We start from the raw sequence: 12,141 nt of genomic DNA, 5'->3' as shown, positions 1-12,141 counted from the left end.
ATGTTTGATGCTCTACATGCACTGCAACATGAAATGTGAGCGTTTAGCACCTCATGGGCAATCTATATGTCTGTGGGTGTGAGTCACATCGCTACCTGCGCCTTTAAGTGCATATGTTCCTGGATCTGATCCACCAATTAGAATTAGGATGTATATGCGATGTAGGAGCCCCTGCAGGTGGTGCGCTACTTTTGAGGCTGCTAGCAGTCTATGTTCTTGCTGGCACCGAGCGATCTCCAAAAAGTACAGCATGTTTGTATCCGAGGAACGAGTATATACTTGCAATGCTAGCTGAGATATGCAGATTGGAAAACATGTGAAAAAAAAAAGCCTTCCTCTTGAATCCTTTTCTTCAACGCTTTACCTCAAAAGCAGAGGCTCTCTTTCCTATCTGGTGCTCAATTCCCATCCTGTGAATCATTCAAAAAGCTGCTCTTGATTGTAGAAAGGCGTGCATGAACCCTAGGCTGCACCTACCCAAGTCATGTAAGCAGCCGGTCATATTTGAGCACCGCTCTGTCCCCTATGCAACGGACACAAGTACCATGAGTCTCTCTGGTGCACAGGTGTTAACAGGCTCATCAACAGTGTATATGCCGACGAGATTACCTACATCCTAGTTATCATGGAAAACGAGCAGTGCCGCTGCAAATCACCAATTCCGAAGTTGCTCAATATGCTCCATCTAGAGCTATTCGACTGGAAGCAGCATCTGCAGCCTCAAGTTCATTGGTCCTGGCATCTTCCAGCGCGGTGCCAGTATATCTGACAGGGATATCGTTGAGCTGCAGCCTTGTTCAAGATGCAAAACTTCTGGCTTTGATAGACCTTCGCACTCCACTCAATCTGAACCTGTTCTACACCATGCTGTGTGCGGCATACGAGCCACTGCTGATTGACATTTAGGAAGTATTATTTAGAAAGTATTTTTAAGGAAGTATTTTTTAGGAAGTATTCCCTGCTGCTCCAACCTGCCCTTCTGACCTGCCTTTCCATCATTCTCCCGCATACTGTGGCAGCTTGAGCCCCACGAAGCGTACTTGCAAACTATTTGTAGATTGCCAGGGTACTCTGTCAGACACCTGCGCAAGGCCAAACGACTGCGCATAACGAACGGCGTCAAACTCCCAATAGCAGCCTCGATCCTCAGTTCCCAAGCATTAAACTGGCGCTTGTTTTACTCTCCAATCTCATACGAGGATGTCTACGAGCTGTTCCACCGGCATCTGCTAAAAATATTAAACTATTATCGAGGACCTTCAAGGACTTCAGTTGATCAATCCGAGGATAGAGACCGGTGGGACGACATTAAAGGTCATTACCATGGTATACGGTACCTGGCCTGTTCGACTGCCACGCGGCATTATCAACCAATTATTCAGATGACCGTCAAATTCCATGGATGCTACATCGGTAGGAAACTCGATACCGTTCTCTGGTTGAATAGCATGGGTCGTGCTGATAAAGCTGATCATCGACCTGAATCCGGGCGATCTGCACAGACTTTCAGTGCTCATTAGACGCCTCCCTCTCCTATGGCATCTCGACATCCTCCACTAGACTACTATAGCAGCAAGAGCATGCGAGCACAACTGGCATCCTGAATGCGATAAAGGGAGCCCAGCAGAAGGCAGAGGTGAGAATGCTCAAGGACTGCAAACATTGTCGAGTCGCGTGTCGGCTGTCGCACCAAAATTTGCCGATGCAGAACCACAGGTCACCACTTTATCTGTCCTTCAGAGATACTGTCAGGAGCGCTATGGCAATAACAGGCAGGCAGCAAATTACCCCCCACTTCCACTGCCACTCGTCCAGCCCAGATCTGCCTGCGGATATCCCTGGCCTACCACCTCAGTAAACAACTTAGATGCCCTGCCATCGCAATGTCTAGCAATGTTGCAGTTGCTAAGGTCCTCGAGAACATCATCCTACGATCGCCTTGCCTGGAGTACATTACTGCACCGGCAGCCTGCGTCCGCCCTGCAGTTTTAAACAATAGTCCTGAACGTAGAGCAGTAAGGCAAAGGAGGTGGTGAATGGTGAGGGGCGTCGTGGAAGAATTCCGAACCTGGTGGGGAGTTTTGTTGAAAGAAAAGCTCTTCAGAGCAGCAGCGATGCTGTTGGCAGTACACTGAATATCTCTGTCTCTCATGGAGTCTTTACTATCTACACAACTTCTTCAAACTATACATATCTGTGATATACTAAGTGCTATGGATAGCCGCGTCAAATTGGACAGCTAGTGGTTTTTTAACCGATATGATGACCGATTTTAATCTTGTATATATAAACTCACTCAATATGGTATTGTAATGCTGGTTAAATATATTTTTTAACTGAGTGCCTACCGTTTGTTATATCTGTTTACACTATGAGACATGGCCTTGTAATCTGGAGAGTGAAATGCCGTAGTGTGGACTGCACACTATTGTCAGAGAAATGGTAGCAAACATGGCTCATTTACACATCTGGAGCCTTAGCGCTTATTCGCAAACTAACAAACTGCCAGTGACCATTAAGTGAATCGCCTAAATAGTGCACCTTATTCGGGGCTATCTATCGGCGGCTTACATATTTAGAATACCAGCAAGAAAATCTAACTTTGATCAATGTACATGGTAGTCGTCGTCACTGGTGGTGCTTATCCAGCAGTATGATAGGCATTTCTCTCTAGCCCAGAATAGTACCTGCGGTAATCATGTCCTACCAACGCATTTTCCGCGAATACGATACACGCACTCAAATGAGCCTTACTAGTCCTGCTCGTCGTCAACCACCGTTCTCTAGTTCATTCTTCTACTTCATCTGCATATGATGGTACTCAAGAAGGAAGCGTAGCCATCCAAACGGCGCATCAAAAATAAGCGAAAGCAGAGATACTCTACTAGCAATGGTGATTGAATGAACAGTGGTGATCTATCACCTTATACAGCAGTGAGCTAGTATGTGATGACAAGTGCCCTGCACAACCAGGAGTCGTATGCAGGCCAAAGCTAGTTGTAGTGATCACAGTTCTATCAGCCAAAACTTGCATTACTTTGAATTTCATCCATAACTGTTAGCGTTATCGAAATTCTGAATATAGCAGCTAGTCGATGCTTGCAGGCTATTCAGCTCCCATTTGCGCTCCTATCTGCTTTTCGTCCTGTGCTTACAAACGATGATCCGCCAGCCTCCAGCCGCAATCAGCATAGCAAACAAGGATGTCGAGGAGCTGGCCGCGCTGCAGAGCCAGGTCCTTAAGGACAAAGTTTGGGCAGGCCAAGCACGTGTACGCCGACCAAGAGCAACACCACGCCAATTCGCCGCCCCGCCGAGCTGCCGCGCGATGGACACCGCGAGGAGCGGATTCCGACGCCAACACATGACGCTCCAGGAGCGCATTGGCCTTGTGAGCAAATCCGGAAACCGCGATTGGCAGTAATTGGCGAGCCACAGACTGGCAGAGCCGGCGAGCCGGGCCAGCCGGGCAGTGACGTCGCGAGTTCTGCAAACATTGCATCCGCTTTTCCCAACAGACCCGTTTAAAAATCTTGCTCAAGGTATTAGTGGGCGTCCGAGGGAAAGACGACAAAGTGCTCCTTCTTTCCTTTTGCCCGAGTTTGCTCGTTTTTATTAAGCGCTTTCTTGACACCTTCGAGTTTGGCTATAAATTTCGGTGTTCGCATTATCGCAGCTGCAATTGTGCCTCAAACACGCGGCTAGAAAAAATTTTTTTATTCATTTTTAGGTAGCTCGACCGCTTATTGGCCTCCTCCGTGCCGAATTCGCTGTTTCGTACTTCCCCCTTCACCCGTACAATAGCTGCGCGTGCAAACCGACAGGTTGCGCAACAACCTCTCTTCCTTCCTCGCTCAACCACTTTTTTTTTTAAAAACGCGTCAGCGTATGTCTATTTCGTCCACCACGCGCTCCGTCACACACTAGAAAACAACCTGGCACTATCTTATTCCCATTTTTCTGTTATTATTCCTGACTCCCATTTCGGCGCTTTCTCCTCTCCCTTCTTTACCCAAACATGGACAACAGCGACTCACGTGCTTGGAGCAAAGGGTCGTCGTCGTCGTCGACACCCCAGCAGCATAATCCTCCGCCTACTGGTTCACAGCAGCAGCCGCCACAGCAGCGCGGGCTCCCGCCTCCAGCTGGCGCTAGCACAGCACAGCAGCAGCCCAGATACGCTGGCGGTCCTCAGAACCAGCTCGCGCCCATCCAAAGGTAAGCATAGTCTGGCTTCGGTTTTTAGCACTGGCCAAGCGCTGACTGTCCCGCGTAATAAAAGTCCGGCAGCAGCGCCTTATGCTGACGCCCTCTAAAGCGGCAATCGGCGGAATGGGGGTAGGGGAGCAGCCGTTGTTGATCATTTTTATCTCATTGCAGTAATCGCGTGATACTTACTAATCATGCCTCAAGCGGGTCCCGCTCACTCGCTCCTTTTTTGTGATAACACTTCATAGACCAATGTCGCCAAAAGCCGATACAGCAGCATCGCGTCCGTACATGCCGCCGATATCGCACTCTGGTGCTCCTGTGGGGGCCAGCCGCTGGTGTTGCAGCCAGCAGTGCTGCTGCAGCCAGTGGCGGGATCGCAGTAACTGCACAGGTACCGCGCCCTACAGCGCCGTATAATGCTGGAGGCTCGCTGCCGCCTCCACAGACACTGGGACAGAGCCCTGCAATGGCATCGGCTTCTGGTAGTGCTACAGGGGCAGGCGCTGCTGCCTTCGCTTCCGCCTATCAGCAACACCTACGCCCGGTCGCCATCGTTCACCAGCACGCAGGCATCGGCGATTCCCAGGCATGAAGAGCACACCTGGCGCGCAGAGTCTGCCGCACCCGGCGTCGTCTCCCGATCCACGGGTCAGCAGCGCCTGCAAACTCGAGCGCTTATGCTTCGGGCAGCCAGTCGCAGGTGCAGTCGGGTGCGCGTATATCGACGCCTGCAGGCGGAATTGTGTCACCAAGCGCACGCGCTCCGTCGTCGGCGCAGATGCCGCTGCCCCAGCAGGCTTCATCAGTGCCGCCAGGAAAGCAGATGCAGTCGCCGATGGTGCAGCGTACCGCATCGGTGCAGAACTCGCCAATTCCTCCTATGGTCCAGGCCTCGCCGAGAGCACCAGCCATGAGCACGCCTCAGGCTTCATCAGGGGCCACATTCTCAGTTGTATCCAGGCAGCCTTCCAGCACTGCAGCTGCCTCTGCGGTCTCGACAAATACTGGCAACGGACCGGCTGCTGCTGTGACCCGAGTTGCGCCATCGGTCTCTGCACCCTCAGGCAACCGCAAGCATAGCAGCTGCGCAGCCTCAGTCGGCTGCAGCCACTGCAAACCCGCAGCTGTCTGGTGTCCACCCAAGCGATTGCACCTGCAGCAGCAACTGCTACGTCAGGAAACGCGGAAGGAACGCAGGCTACATCAGGTGCAGCAGCGGATGCCGCTGGCCGCCCGCTGAACGTACGTGATGCGCTGAGCTATCTGGATATGGTAAAGTCGCAGTTCCAAGACCGGCCCGAGGTGTACAACCAGTTCCTGGACATCATGAAAGACTTCAAGAGCCACACCATCGACACACCGGGTGTCATTGAGCGTGTCTCGCGGCTGTTCTATGGCAGTCCCGGCGCTGATCCAGGGATTCAACACGTTCCTGCCGCCTGGGTACCGCATTGACGTGTCTGATGATCCGAACGAGGGCGTGCGTGTCACGACCCCGAGCGGCTCAGTTCTCCCAGACATGCATCCGGCGACAGCCCACTGCCCAGCCCCAGAGCCCTCTGGCGGCCTCGCACTCGCAGTCCCACCAGTACGGCGCGCAGCGTGGCCCTTCGCGTGAGCAGTACCTGTCTCGCCAGGGCTCGGCATCGGCCAGCGGAACCACTCAGCAGCATGCCCATCCGCAGACGAGTCTGGCAGCATACGGTGGTTCTGGTGCTGCGGTGTCTGGAAATGGAGCCCAGGCGGCAGCGGCAGCTCGGGCACCCAGCCAGGTTGCCTTCGCCGAGCATAGGAGCCAATGTGCACCACCCGCGCCAAGCGCCGATGGAGTTCAACCACGCGATAAACTACGTGAACAAGATCAAGATGCGCTTTTGCAGCCGAGCCCGACCACTACAAGGAGTTCTTGGAGATCCTGCAGACGTACCAGAAGGAGTCGCGGCCGATCCAGGACGTCTACTCGCAGGTGCAGGTCCTGTTTGCGTCGGCCCCTGATCTGCTCGATGAGTTTAAGCAGTTTTTGCCTGATACCTCTGAGTCGGGAGGACAGGGGGCTGGGGGCGGCATAATCGGTGGGCATGGCTCGGCTGCATCGCCTGCAGCTGGCCACGCCAGATCTGGCAGCTCGCTCCTTCAGGGGCAGCAGGGGGTTGCCGGCAGAGCTGGCGGCGATGCTGTTGCTAGCAGCCGCCTGCCACCAGTGGGCAACTTCACCCCGACTGGAGCTGTGGGCCATGTGGTTGATCCGTATGCCCAAGCTGGCGGAGTGGCTAACTCGGCAAGCTGCAGGTGGAGCAGCGGCATCTGGGACTGGCCGTAAGCGCCGCAATGTGATGGGCAGCGGCAATGCGCAGGTGCCTGGTGCTACCGCGTCGAAGCGTCGCAACAAGGGGAGCAAGCATGAGAGCAATGCACTGCCGGTGCCAATGGGCGATGCGGCAGCAGCTGGTCTGTACGGACAGGCGATGCCTGACGCCGCCATGATCCAAATGCCTCAGAACCCGGCCACAGCGACGTCGGACGAACTTGTGTTCTTTGAGCGTGTCAAGCGGTTTATCGGGCAGCCAGCTACATACAACGAGTTCCTGAAGCTGCTGAACATGTACAACCAGGAGGTGCTCGATGCCAAGGGGCTGATGGACCGTGCAGCGAGCTTTATCGGTGATGACCGTGAGCTGATGGCGTGGTTCAAGCAGTTTGTCGGGTACGACGAGCGGCAGCAGTCGGTGGAGGACAGCCGGTCGAGCGACGAGGCGATCATGGAGTCGCTTCTGGGCCCTGAGCCCCAGGCGTACCTGACACCCGAGGATGCAGCCAAGACGCTGCGGCCAGTGCGGCAAAAGGCTGATCTGACAAACTGCAAGTCGTACGGCCCTAGCTACCGCCTGCTGCCACCGTCGGCAACTCAAGCAAAGTGCTCTGGCCGCGATGCAATGTGCTACGAGGTCCTCAACGACAAGTGGGCGTCGCATCCTACGTGGGCATCGGAGGACACGGACTTTATGCACCATAAGAAGAACTGCTACGAGGATGGTCTGTTCCGCACAGAGGAGGACCGGCATGAGATGGATATTGAGATCGACACCAACCTGTCTGTGATCCGGACAGCTGACGCCGATCGCGCAGCAGATCGAGAAGATGGACCCCGAGCAGGCGATGCAGCTAACATTGCCCGAGAACTTCTGGGGCATGTCCGAGGCACTTCCGCGGCGAGCACTGCGCAAGGTGTACGACTCGCACCGGGCGCTGGAGATCATCAAGGCGATGCACACGCATCCGTCGGTGGCAATCCCGATCGTGGTCAAGCGGCTGAAGCAAAAGGACGAGGAGTGGCGGCGGCAGCGCCGCGAGTGCTCCAAGGCATGGCGCGAGTCTGATGCCAAGAACTTTTACAAGGCGCTGGACCACCAGGGACTCACATTCAAGTCGACGGACCGCAAAAACATCTCGCCCAAGCACCTGGTGCAGGAGATTGAGACTCGGCGGCGCGAGCAGCAGAACCTGGCTGATGAAGGCGGAGCGCGGGCGCAGAGCCGCAAGGTTGCGTCGGCGCTGCGGCACCGGTACCAGCTGGAGTACAAATTCACAGAGCCCACAGTCATTGCCGATGTAATCAATGCGATTCTGGCGCATGTGGGCAAGCCGAACTCGCAGTTCGTCGCGTCCGAGAAGGAGTCGATGGAAAAACTGTTCCAGGAGCTGTTTGACGGGCTGCTGGGCGTCGAAAAGTCGGCAGATGACTCCTCGACCGAGAAGCAGCAGCAGCAGCAGCAGAAGTCGTCGTCGGCAGTGACAAACGGAGCGTCGTCGGCATCGCCGTCGCCCGGTGCTGACTCAGGCAAGGCCAATGGCAAAGGTGGCGACAAAGGCAATGACAGTGATGGCGTGGCCATGGACGTTGACGGTGCCAAGGAGGAGGGCAAGCCGCAGCAGGCAAGCGAGGAGGGCGGCAGCAAGCCGTCAACGCCTGGGCTGATTTCATCGCGGTCGTGGATCCAGCTTGGCACGAATGGCAAGCGTAACGCAGCGGCAGAGGCAGAAGCGGAGGCAGCCAAGCAGGCGTCAGGTTCTAAGAGCGTGTCGCGGGCGTTCTACACCAACAGCAACTACTACGTGTTCCTGCGTCTGTTCCAGATCCTGTATGATCGGTTCAACGTGCTTCGCGAGATCGGACCCGAGTGCCAGAAGAAGGCGCAGTACGAGCAGCAGATGGCGTCAGCGGCGAGCAAGCTCGGGATGCGGCCGCAGCCGTCGGCACTCCAGGCGTTTGACCTGCAGACGACGGACTACTACACGGTGTTCCTGGACCTGGTGGACCAGTACCTGCAGGGCCAGCTGGAGACAAGCCAGTTTGACGAGGCGATGCGGGTGATGTACAACACCAGCGCGTACCGGATTCTGACGGTGGACAAGGTGGTGCAGGCGATTGCCAAGAACATGCAGCACCTGATCAGCGACAGCAAGTGTGTGGACATCCTCGAGCTCTTCACAACGCTGCCAGCGGTGCACGAGCAGAGCCCGCTGCGGTCGCACATTGCATACCGCATGAAGGTGGAGACGCTGGTGGGGGCGGACGATCACGTGTTCCGAGTGGATTACATCTACGACGCACGGACGATGACGATCCAGCTGCTGCGGCGCGAGGATATCACGCTCGACGAGGCGGTGACGGAAGAGGAGCGGTGGGCGTACTATGTGGACTCGTATGTGCTGTTTGAGCCCACGGAGGGCGTGCCACGGTTGCAGCAGGCGCGGGCGCGGCCGTATCTGCCGCGGCACCTGCACGCAGACGAGCGCGAGTATGTTGTGAGCTCGCGGTCGAACCTGGAGATCAAGATTGCGGTGAACACGTACAAGCTGTGCTTCCTAACAGGCACCGAGGACATTTATATCAACCACACGCGGCGTGCGGTGTTGGCAGACGACGCGGCCAAGAGAGCGTATGCCGAGCAGTGGGCAGGCCGCACTGAGAGGTGGCAGAGCTGGGTTGCGCGCGAGCACGAGGCAAGCGGCGCCGAGCTCGTCGAGTGGTGGAAGTAGGGGGTTGCTTTTTCTTTCTCATTTTTATCAATGCATTTCAGTACTTTGGTTCTAAAAAGAGGCCAGTGTGGGCAAGTGGGCGGCATTGGACACACGTGCAGACCTGGACATGGTCTGGCTTTCATAGATGCTTATTAGCCCTCTCCGCACAGCCGTGGCAGGAGGGATAATGATATCCAATCGGCGGCAGCATCTGCTTGGCTGCCAGGCATCACAGGCTGGTGGAGGTTTGGAGGGGTACAGGGCGAGGAATAGCCAGCTTGGCATTGCACTCTCTCCTCTCTGTTCTACACAGTTTTTATGTCTCAGTCGCATTCATGGCGTTAGCGCAAACAGCATTATTTTTTGATTCACAGAAACCGCAGCCGCCAAAAGAGATAAAATTTACAGAATTCTGTTGAGGCATATATCCACCCTTTTTTCCTCCACTTCCAACGCATTTTTTATTTCGAGCACCTGAATTGCCGCTTCCCTTGCATCCGAAGCGACCAAGACCTTTGTCTGCACACTTGAGCCGTTTTCTACCAGGACACCGGCAGGGAAAAGCAAGATAGCAGGAAGGCAAGCGAGACAAGACGACTTGACAGGGCTAGAAGCTGACTTTCTCAACACACGAAAGGCAGCCAATATCCCTGAGAGCACACACCTCTAGTTAGTGTATGGCCACAAGCGATCCAGGGCCACAATCGCGCACACAGGCGGCGCTCGGCTTGGACTACGATGGCGGCGACAGGCTGTGGGAGTCGCTGGGGCAGATGCAGATCAGCGAGGAGGCCGCGACGCCGGTGAGCGGGACGGGACAGACAACACCGGCGGGCGGCACGTGGGACTTTCTAGCAAACGCTGCGCAGATGTTTGACCAGCGGGCAGAGCTAAGCCATGTGACAGCGTCTGACATCGGGCGCGGCTTCGACCTCCAGGGGTACCGGCGGACCGGGAACGAGCTGCAGCACCGGCTGTACATGACATACCGGCGGCAAGTGTACCCGCAGACGCAGGGCATGCCATATAACGTGATGGACGCGCGCAAGCGGGCGGTGTGCGTGGACAATTCCGCGCAGTTCTTCCGGTTCCGCGGCTCGGCCATGGGTGAGAGTTTCCGGGGCCACGTGGGGCATTTCCAGCTGCGCGACCTGCTGTGGGCTACCAGCGCGTTCGACGTGTTCTATCCGCACGCAGACGGGATCCGGAGGTGGGATCCGGGACGGGGCGTGAGCGAGTTTGTAGTCACGTGGGACCAAATGCCTGGGGCATTCAAGACCACGGCTCTGTGCGCCGACCGCGGTGTGGTGTTTGCAGGCGACTGGCAGGGGCGGTACTGCGTCAAGGCCCTGGGCGGCGATGTAGCAACTATGGCAGCGGCAGAGGCCATGGATAGCGTCAACCACGCGTCACCTGCGACGGAACCGCGGTGGGCCGCTCACCGTATCTGTATCGCACAACAACGGCATGGTGCGGCACGTTGATGTTGCGCGGCTGGCGGTGACCGGCATGCGGCAGTTTGCGTGGGCGGTGAACTGCACGGCGACAGCTCCCGACGGCTCGCTGCACTGTGTGGTGGGCGACTCGACGGAGTCGCTATTGGTGGACAGACGGACCACAGGCGTGGCGGCGCGGCTGGCCGGCCACCTGGACTATGCGTTTGCATGTGCCTTCAGCCCCGATGGCATGTGTGTGGCGACGGGCAGCCAGGACATGACCGTGCGGCTGTATGATGTGCGGTGGCCTGCAGAGGCCGTGAGTGCGGCTGGGCATCTGGGCGCCATGCGCGTGGTGAAGTTCAGCTCGTGCGGACGCTTCCTAATGGCTGCCGAGCCGGCCGACTATGTTCATGTGTATGATGCGCGGACACTGCAGAAGGCGCAGGATATCGAGGTCATGGGCGAGATCGCTGGGGCGGCCTTTGCACCAGACTCCCAGAGCCTGTTCTTTGCTGTGTCCGACCCGATGCACAGCAGCGGCCTGGTCGAGTTTTCCGACACGGCTATGCCCGGCAGCGAGTGTCTGGGCGGCGTGGTTAGCACAGATCTCCTTCTGTAACATTTCCCCTGCAATCTTTCCTAAGCATGCTTGCCACAACATGTATATTAAAAAAAAAAAAAGCAGGTCCTAGAGCTTGGCGAGGTATGTGCCTGGGTAGATGTCGCCGGTCAGCAGCGTGATGACGGTCTCACGGTACACCTCCTGCTTGATAAGACGGAGCACCTTGCCGCCATTCCTGCCCTTGGGAGCATAGGCCTTTGCATACTCGACCGCCGTGCTCATCAGCTGGTCCTCGGCAACCGCCCGGTCGACAAATCCCGCCGCCACCGCATCCGACGACTTGAACCTGTGGCCGGCCAGCGCACACTCGCGCAGCACATTAGGCGCATTAATCTTGCACTTGACAATGGCCGCCATGCCAGGCGACAAGGGGATGCCGATATCCACCTCGTTCATGGCCATCCAGCCGCGGTCCGCCCGCATCACCCGGTAATCGTGCGCCAGCGCAAACATGCAGCCGCCTGCAAACGCATGGCCGTTTATCGCCGCCACCGTAGGCAGTGGGAAGGTCAGCAGCTGCGCCAGCATCGCCAGGTACGGCTTGTAGAACTTCTCGCCCTGCTCCATCGCCGCCTCGATCGCCAGCCCGTTGCTGTAGAACTTGCCCGTGCTGGTTGTGATCAGGGCGCCGCCGCGCGCCTGCTCGGCCTCGGGCAGGTCCGCCAGCAGTGCTTCGACGTGGTCCAGGGCCTTGGTGATTTGGTGTACGAACTCGAGCGTGAACCGGTTCTCCGCGCCGTTGTTCAGGCGCAGGAGAAAGAGCGTCGGGAAGGACGGGTCCGGGGTTGTCAGCTCGACTAGGGGCAGGTCAATAAGCGACATAATTGTGATGCTTGGGAAAAGATA

General features: G+C 56.5%; 3 protein-coding genes across 3 annotated transcripts; 2 read left to right on the top strand and 1 right to left on the bottom strand.

Moving 5' to 3' along the window:
* Positions 1-3,120: 3,120 nt before the first annotated feature.
* On the top strand, positions 3,121-9,252 carry DL89DRAFT_324795 (transcriptional regulator SIN3; the record flags this gene model as incomplete). The annotated part of the gene is made up of 12 exons (XM_040891483.1): positions 3,121-3,235; positions 3,286-3,477; positions 4,146-4,218; positions 4,699-4,825; positions 4,885-5,308; positions 5,410-5,589; positions 5,630-5,719; positions 5,760-5,984; positions 6,043-6,063; positions 6,098-6,439; positions 6,471-7,307; positions 7,339-9,252. Exons 1-12 carry the CDS (start codon positions 3,161-3,163, stop codon positions 9,250-9,252), a joined length of 4,500 nt encoding a protein of 1,499 aa, XP_040740829.1. The 5' UTR covers positions 3,121-3,160.
* A 566-nt stretch (positions 9,253-9,818) lies between these two features.
* DL89DRAFT_269910 (WD40 repeat-like protein) lies at positions 9,819-11,590 on the top strand. The gene is made up of 2 exons (XM_040888478.1): positions 9,819-10,595; positions 10,618-11,590. Exons 1-2 carry the CDS (start codon positions 9,912-9,914, stop codon positions 11,290-11,292), a joined length of 1,359 nt encoding a protein of 452 aa, XP_040740828.1. The 5' UTR covers positions 9,819-9,911; the 3' UTR covers positions 11,293-11,590.
* Positions 11,419-12,027, bottom strand: DL89DRAFT_201810 (ClpP/crotonase; the record flags this gene model as incomplete). The annotated part of the gene is made up of 1 exon (XM_040883985.1): positions 11,419-12,027. A coding segment is annotated over one exon (609 nt), but the record flags the coding sequence as incomplete, so codon positions are not given.
* Between the last annotated feature and the right edge of the window lie 114 nt (positions 12,028-12,141).

This window comes from Linderina pennispora (assembly GCF_002104995.1).
Source record: "Linderina pennispora strain ATCC 12442 chromosome Unknown DL89scaffold_14, whole genome shotgun sequence".
Taxonomy (NCBI): domain Eukaryota; kingdom Fungi; phylum Kickxellomycota; class Kickxellomycetes; order Kickxellales; family Kickxellaceae; genus Linderina; species Linderina pennispora.
The sequence above is the reverse complement of the archived record's forward strand: the minus strand, read 5'-3'. Positions and strand labels throughout refer to the sequence as shown.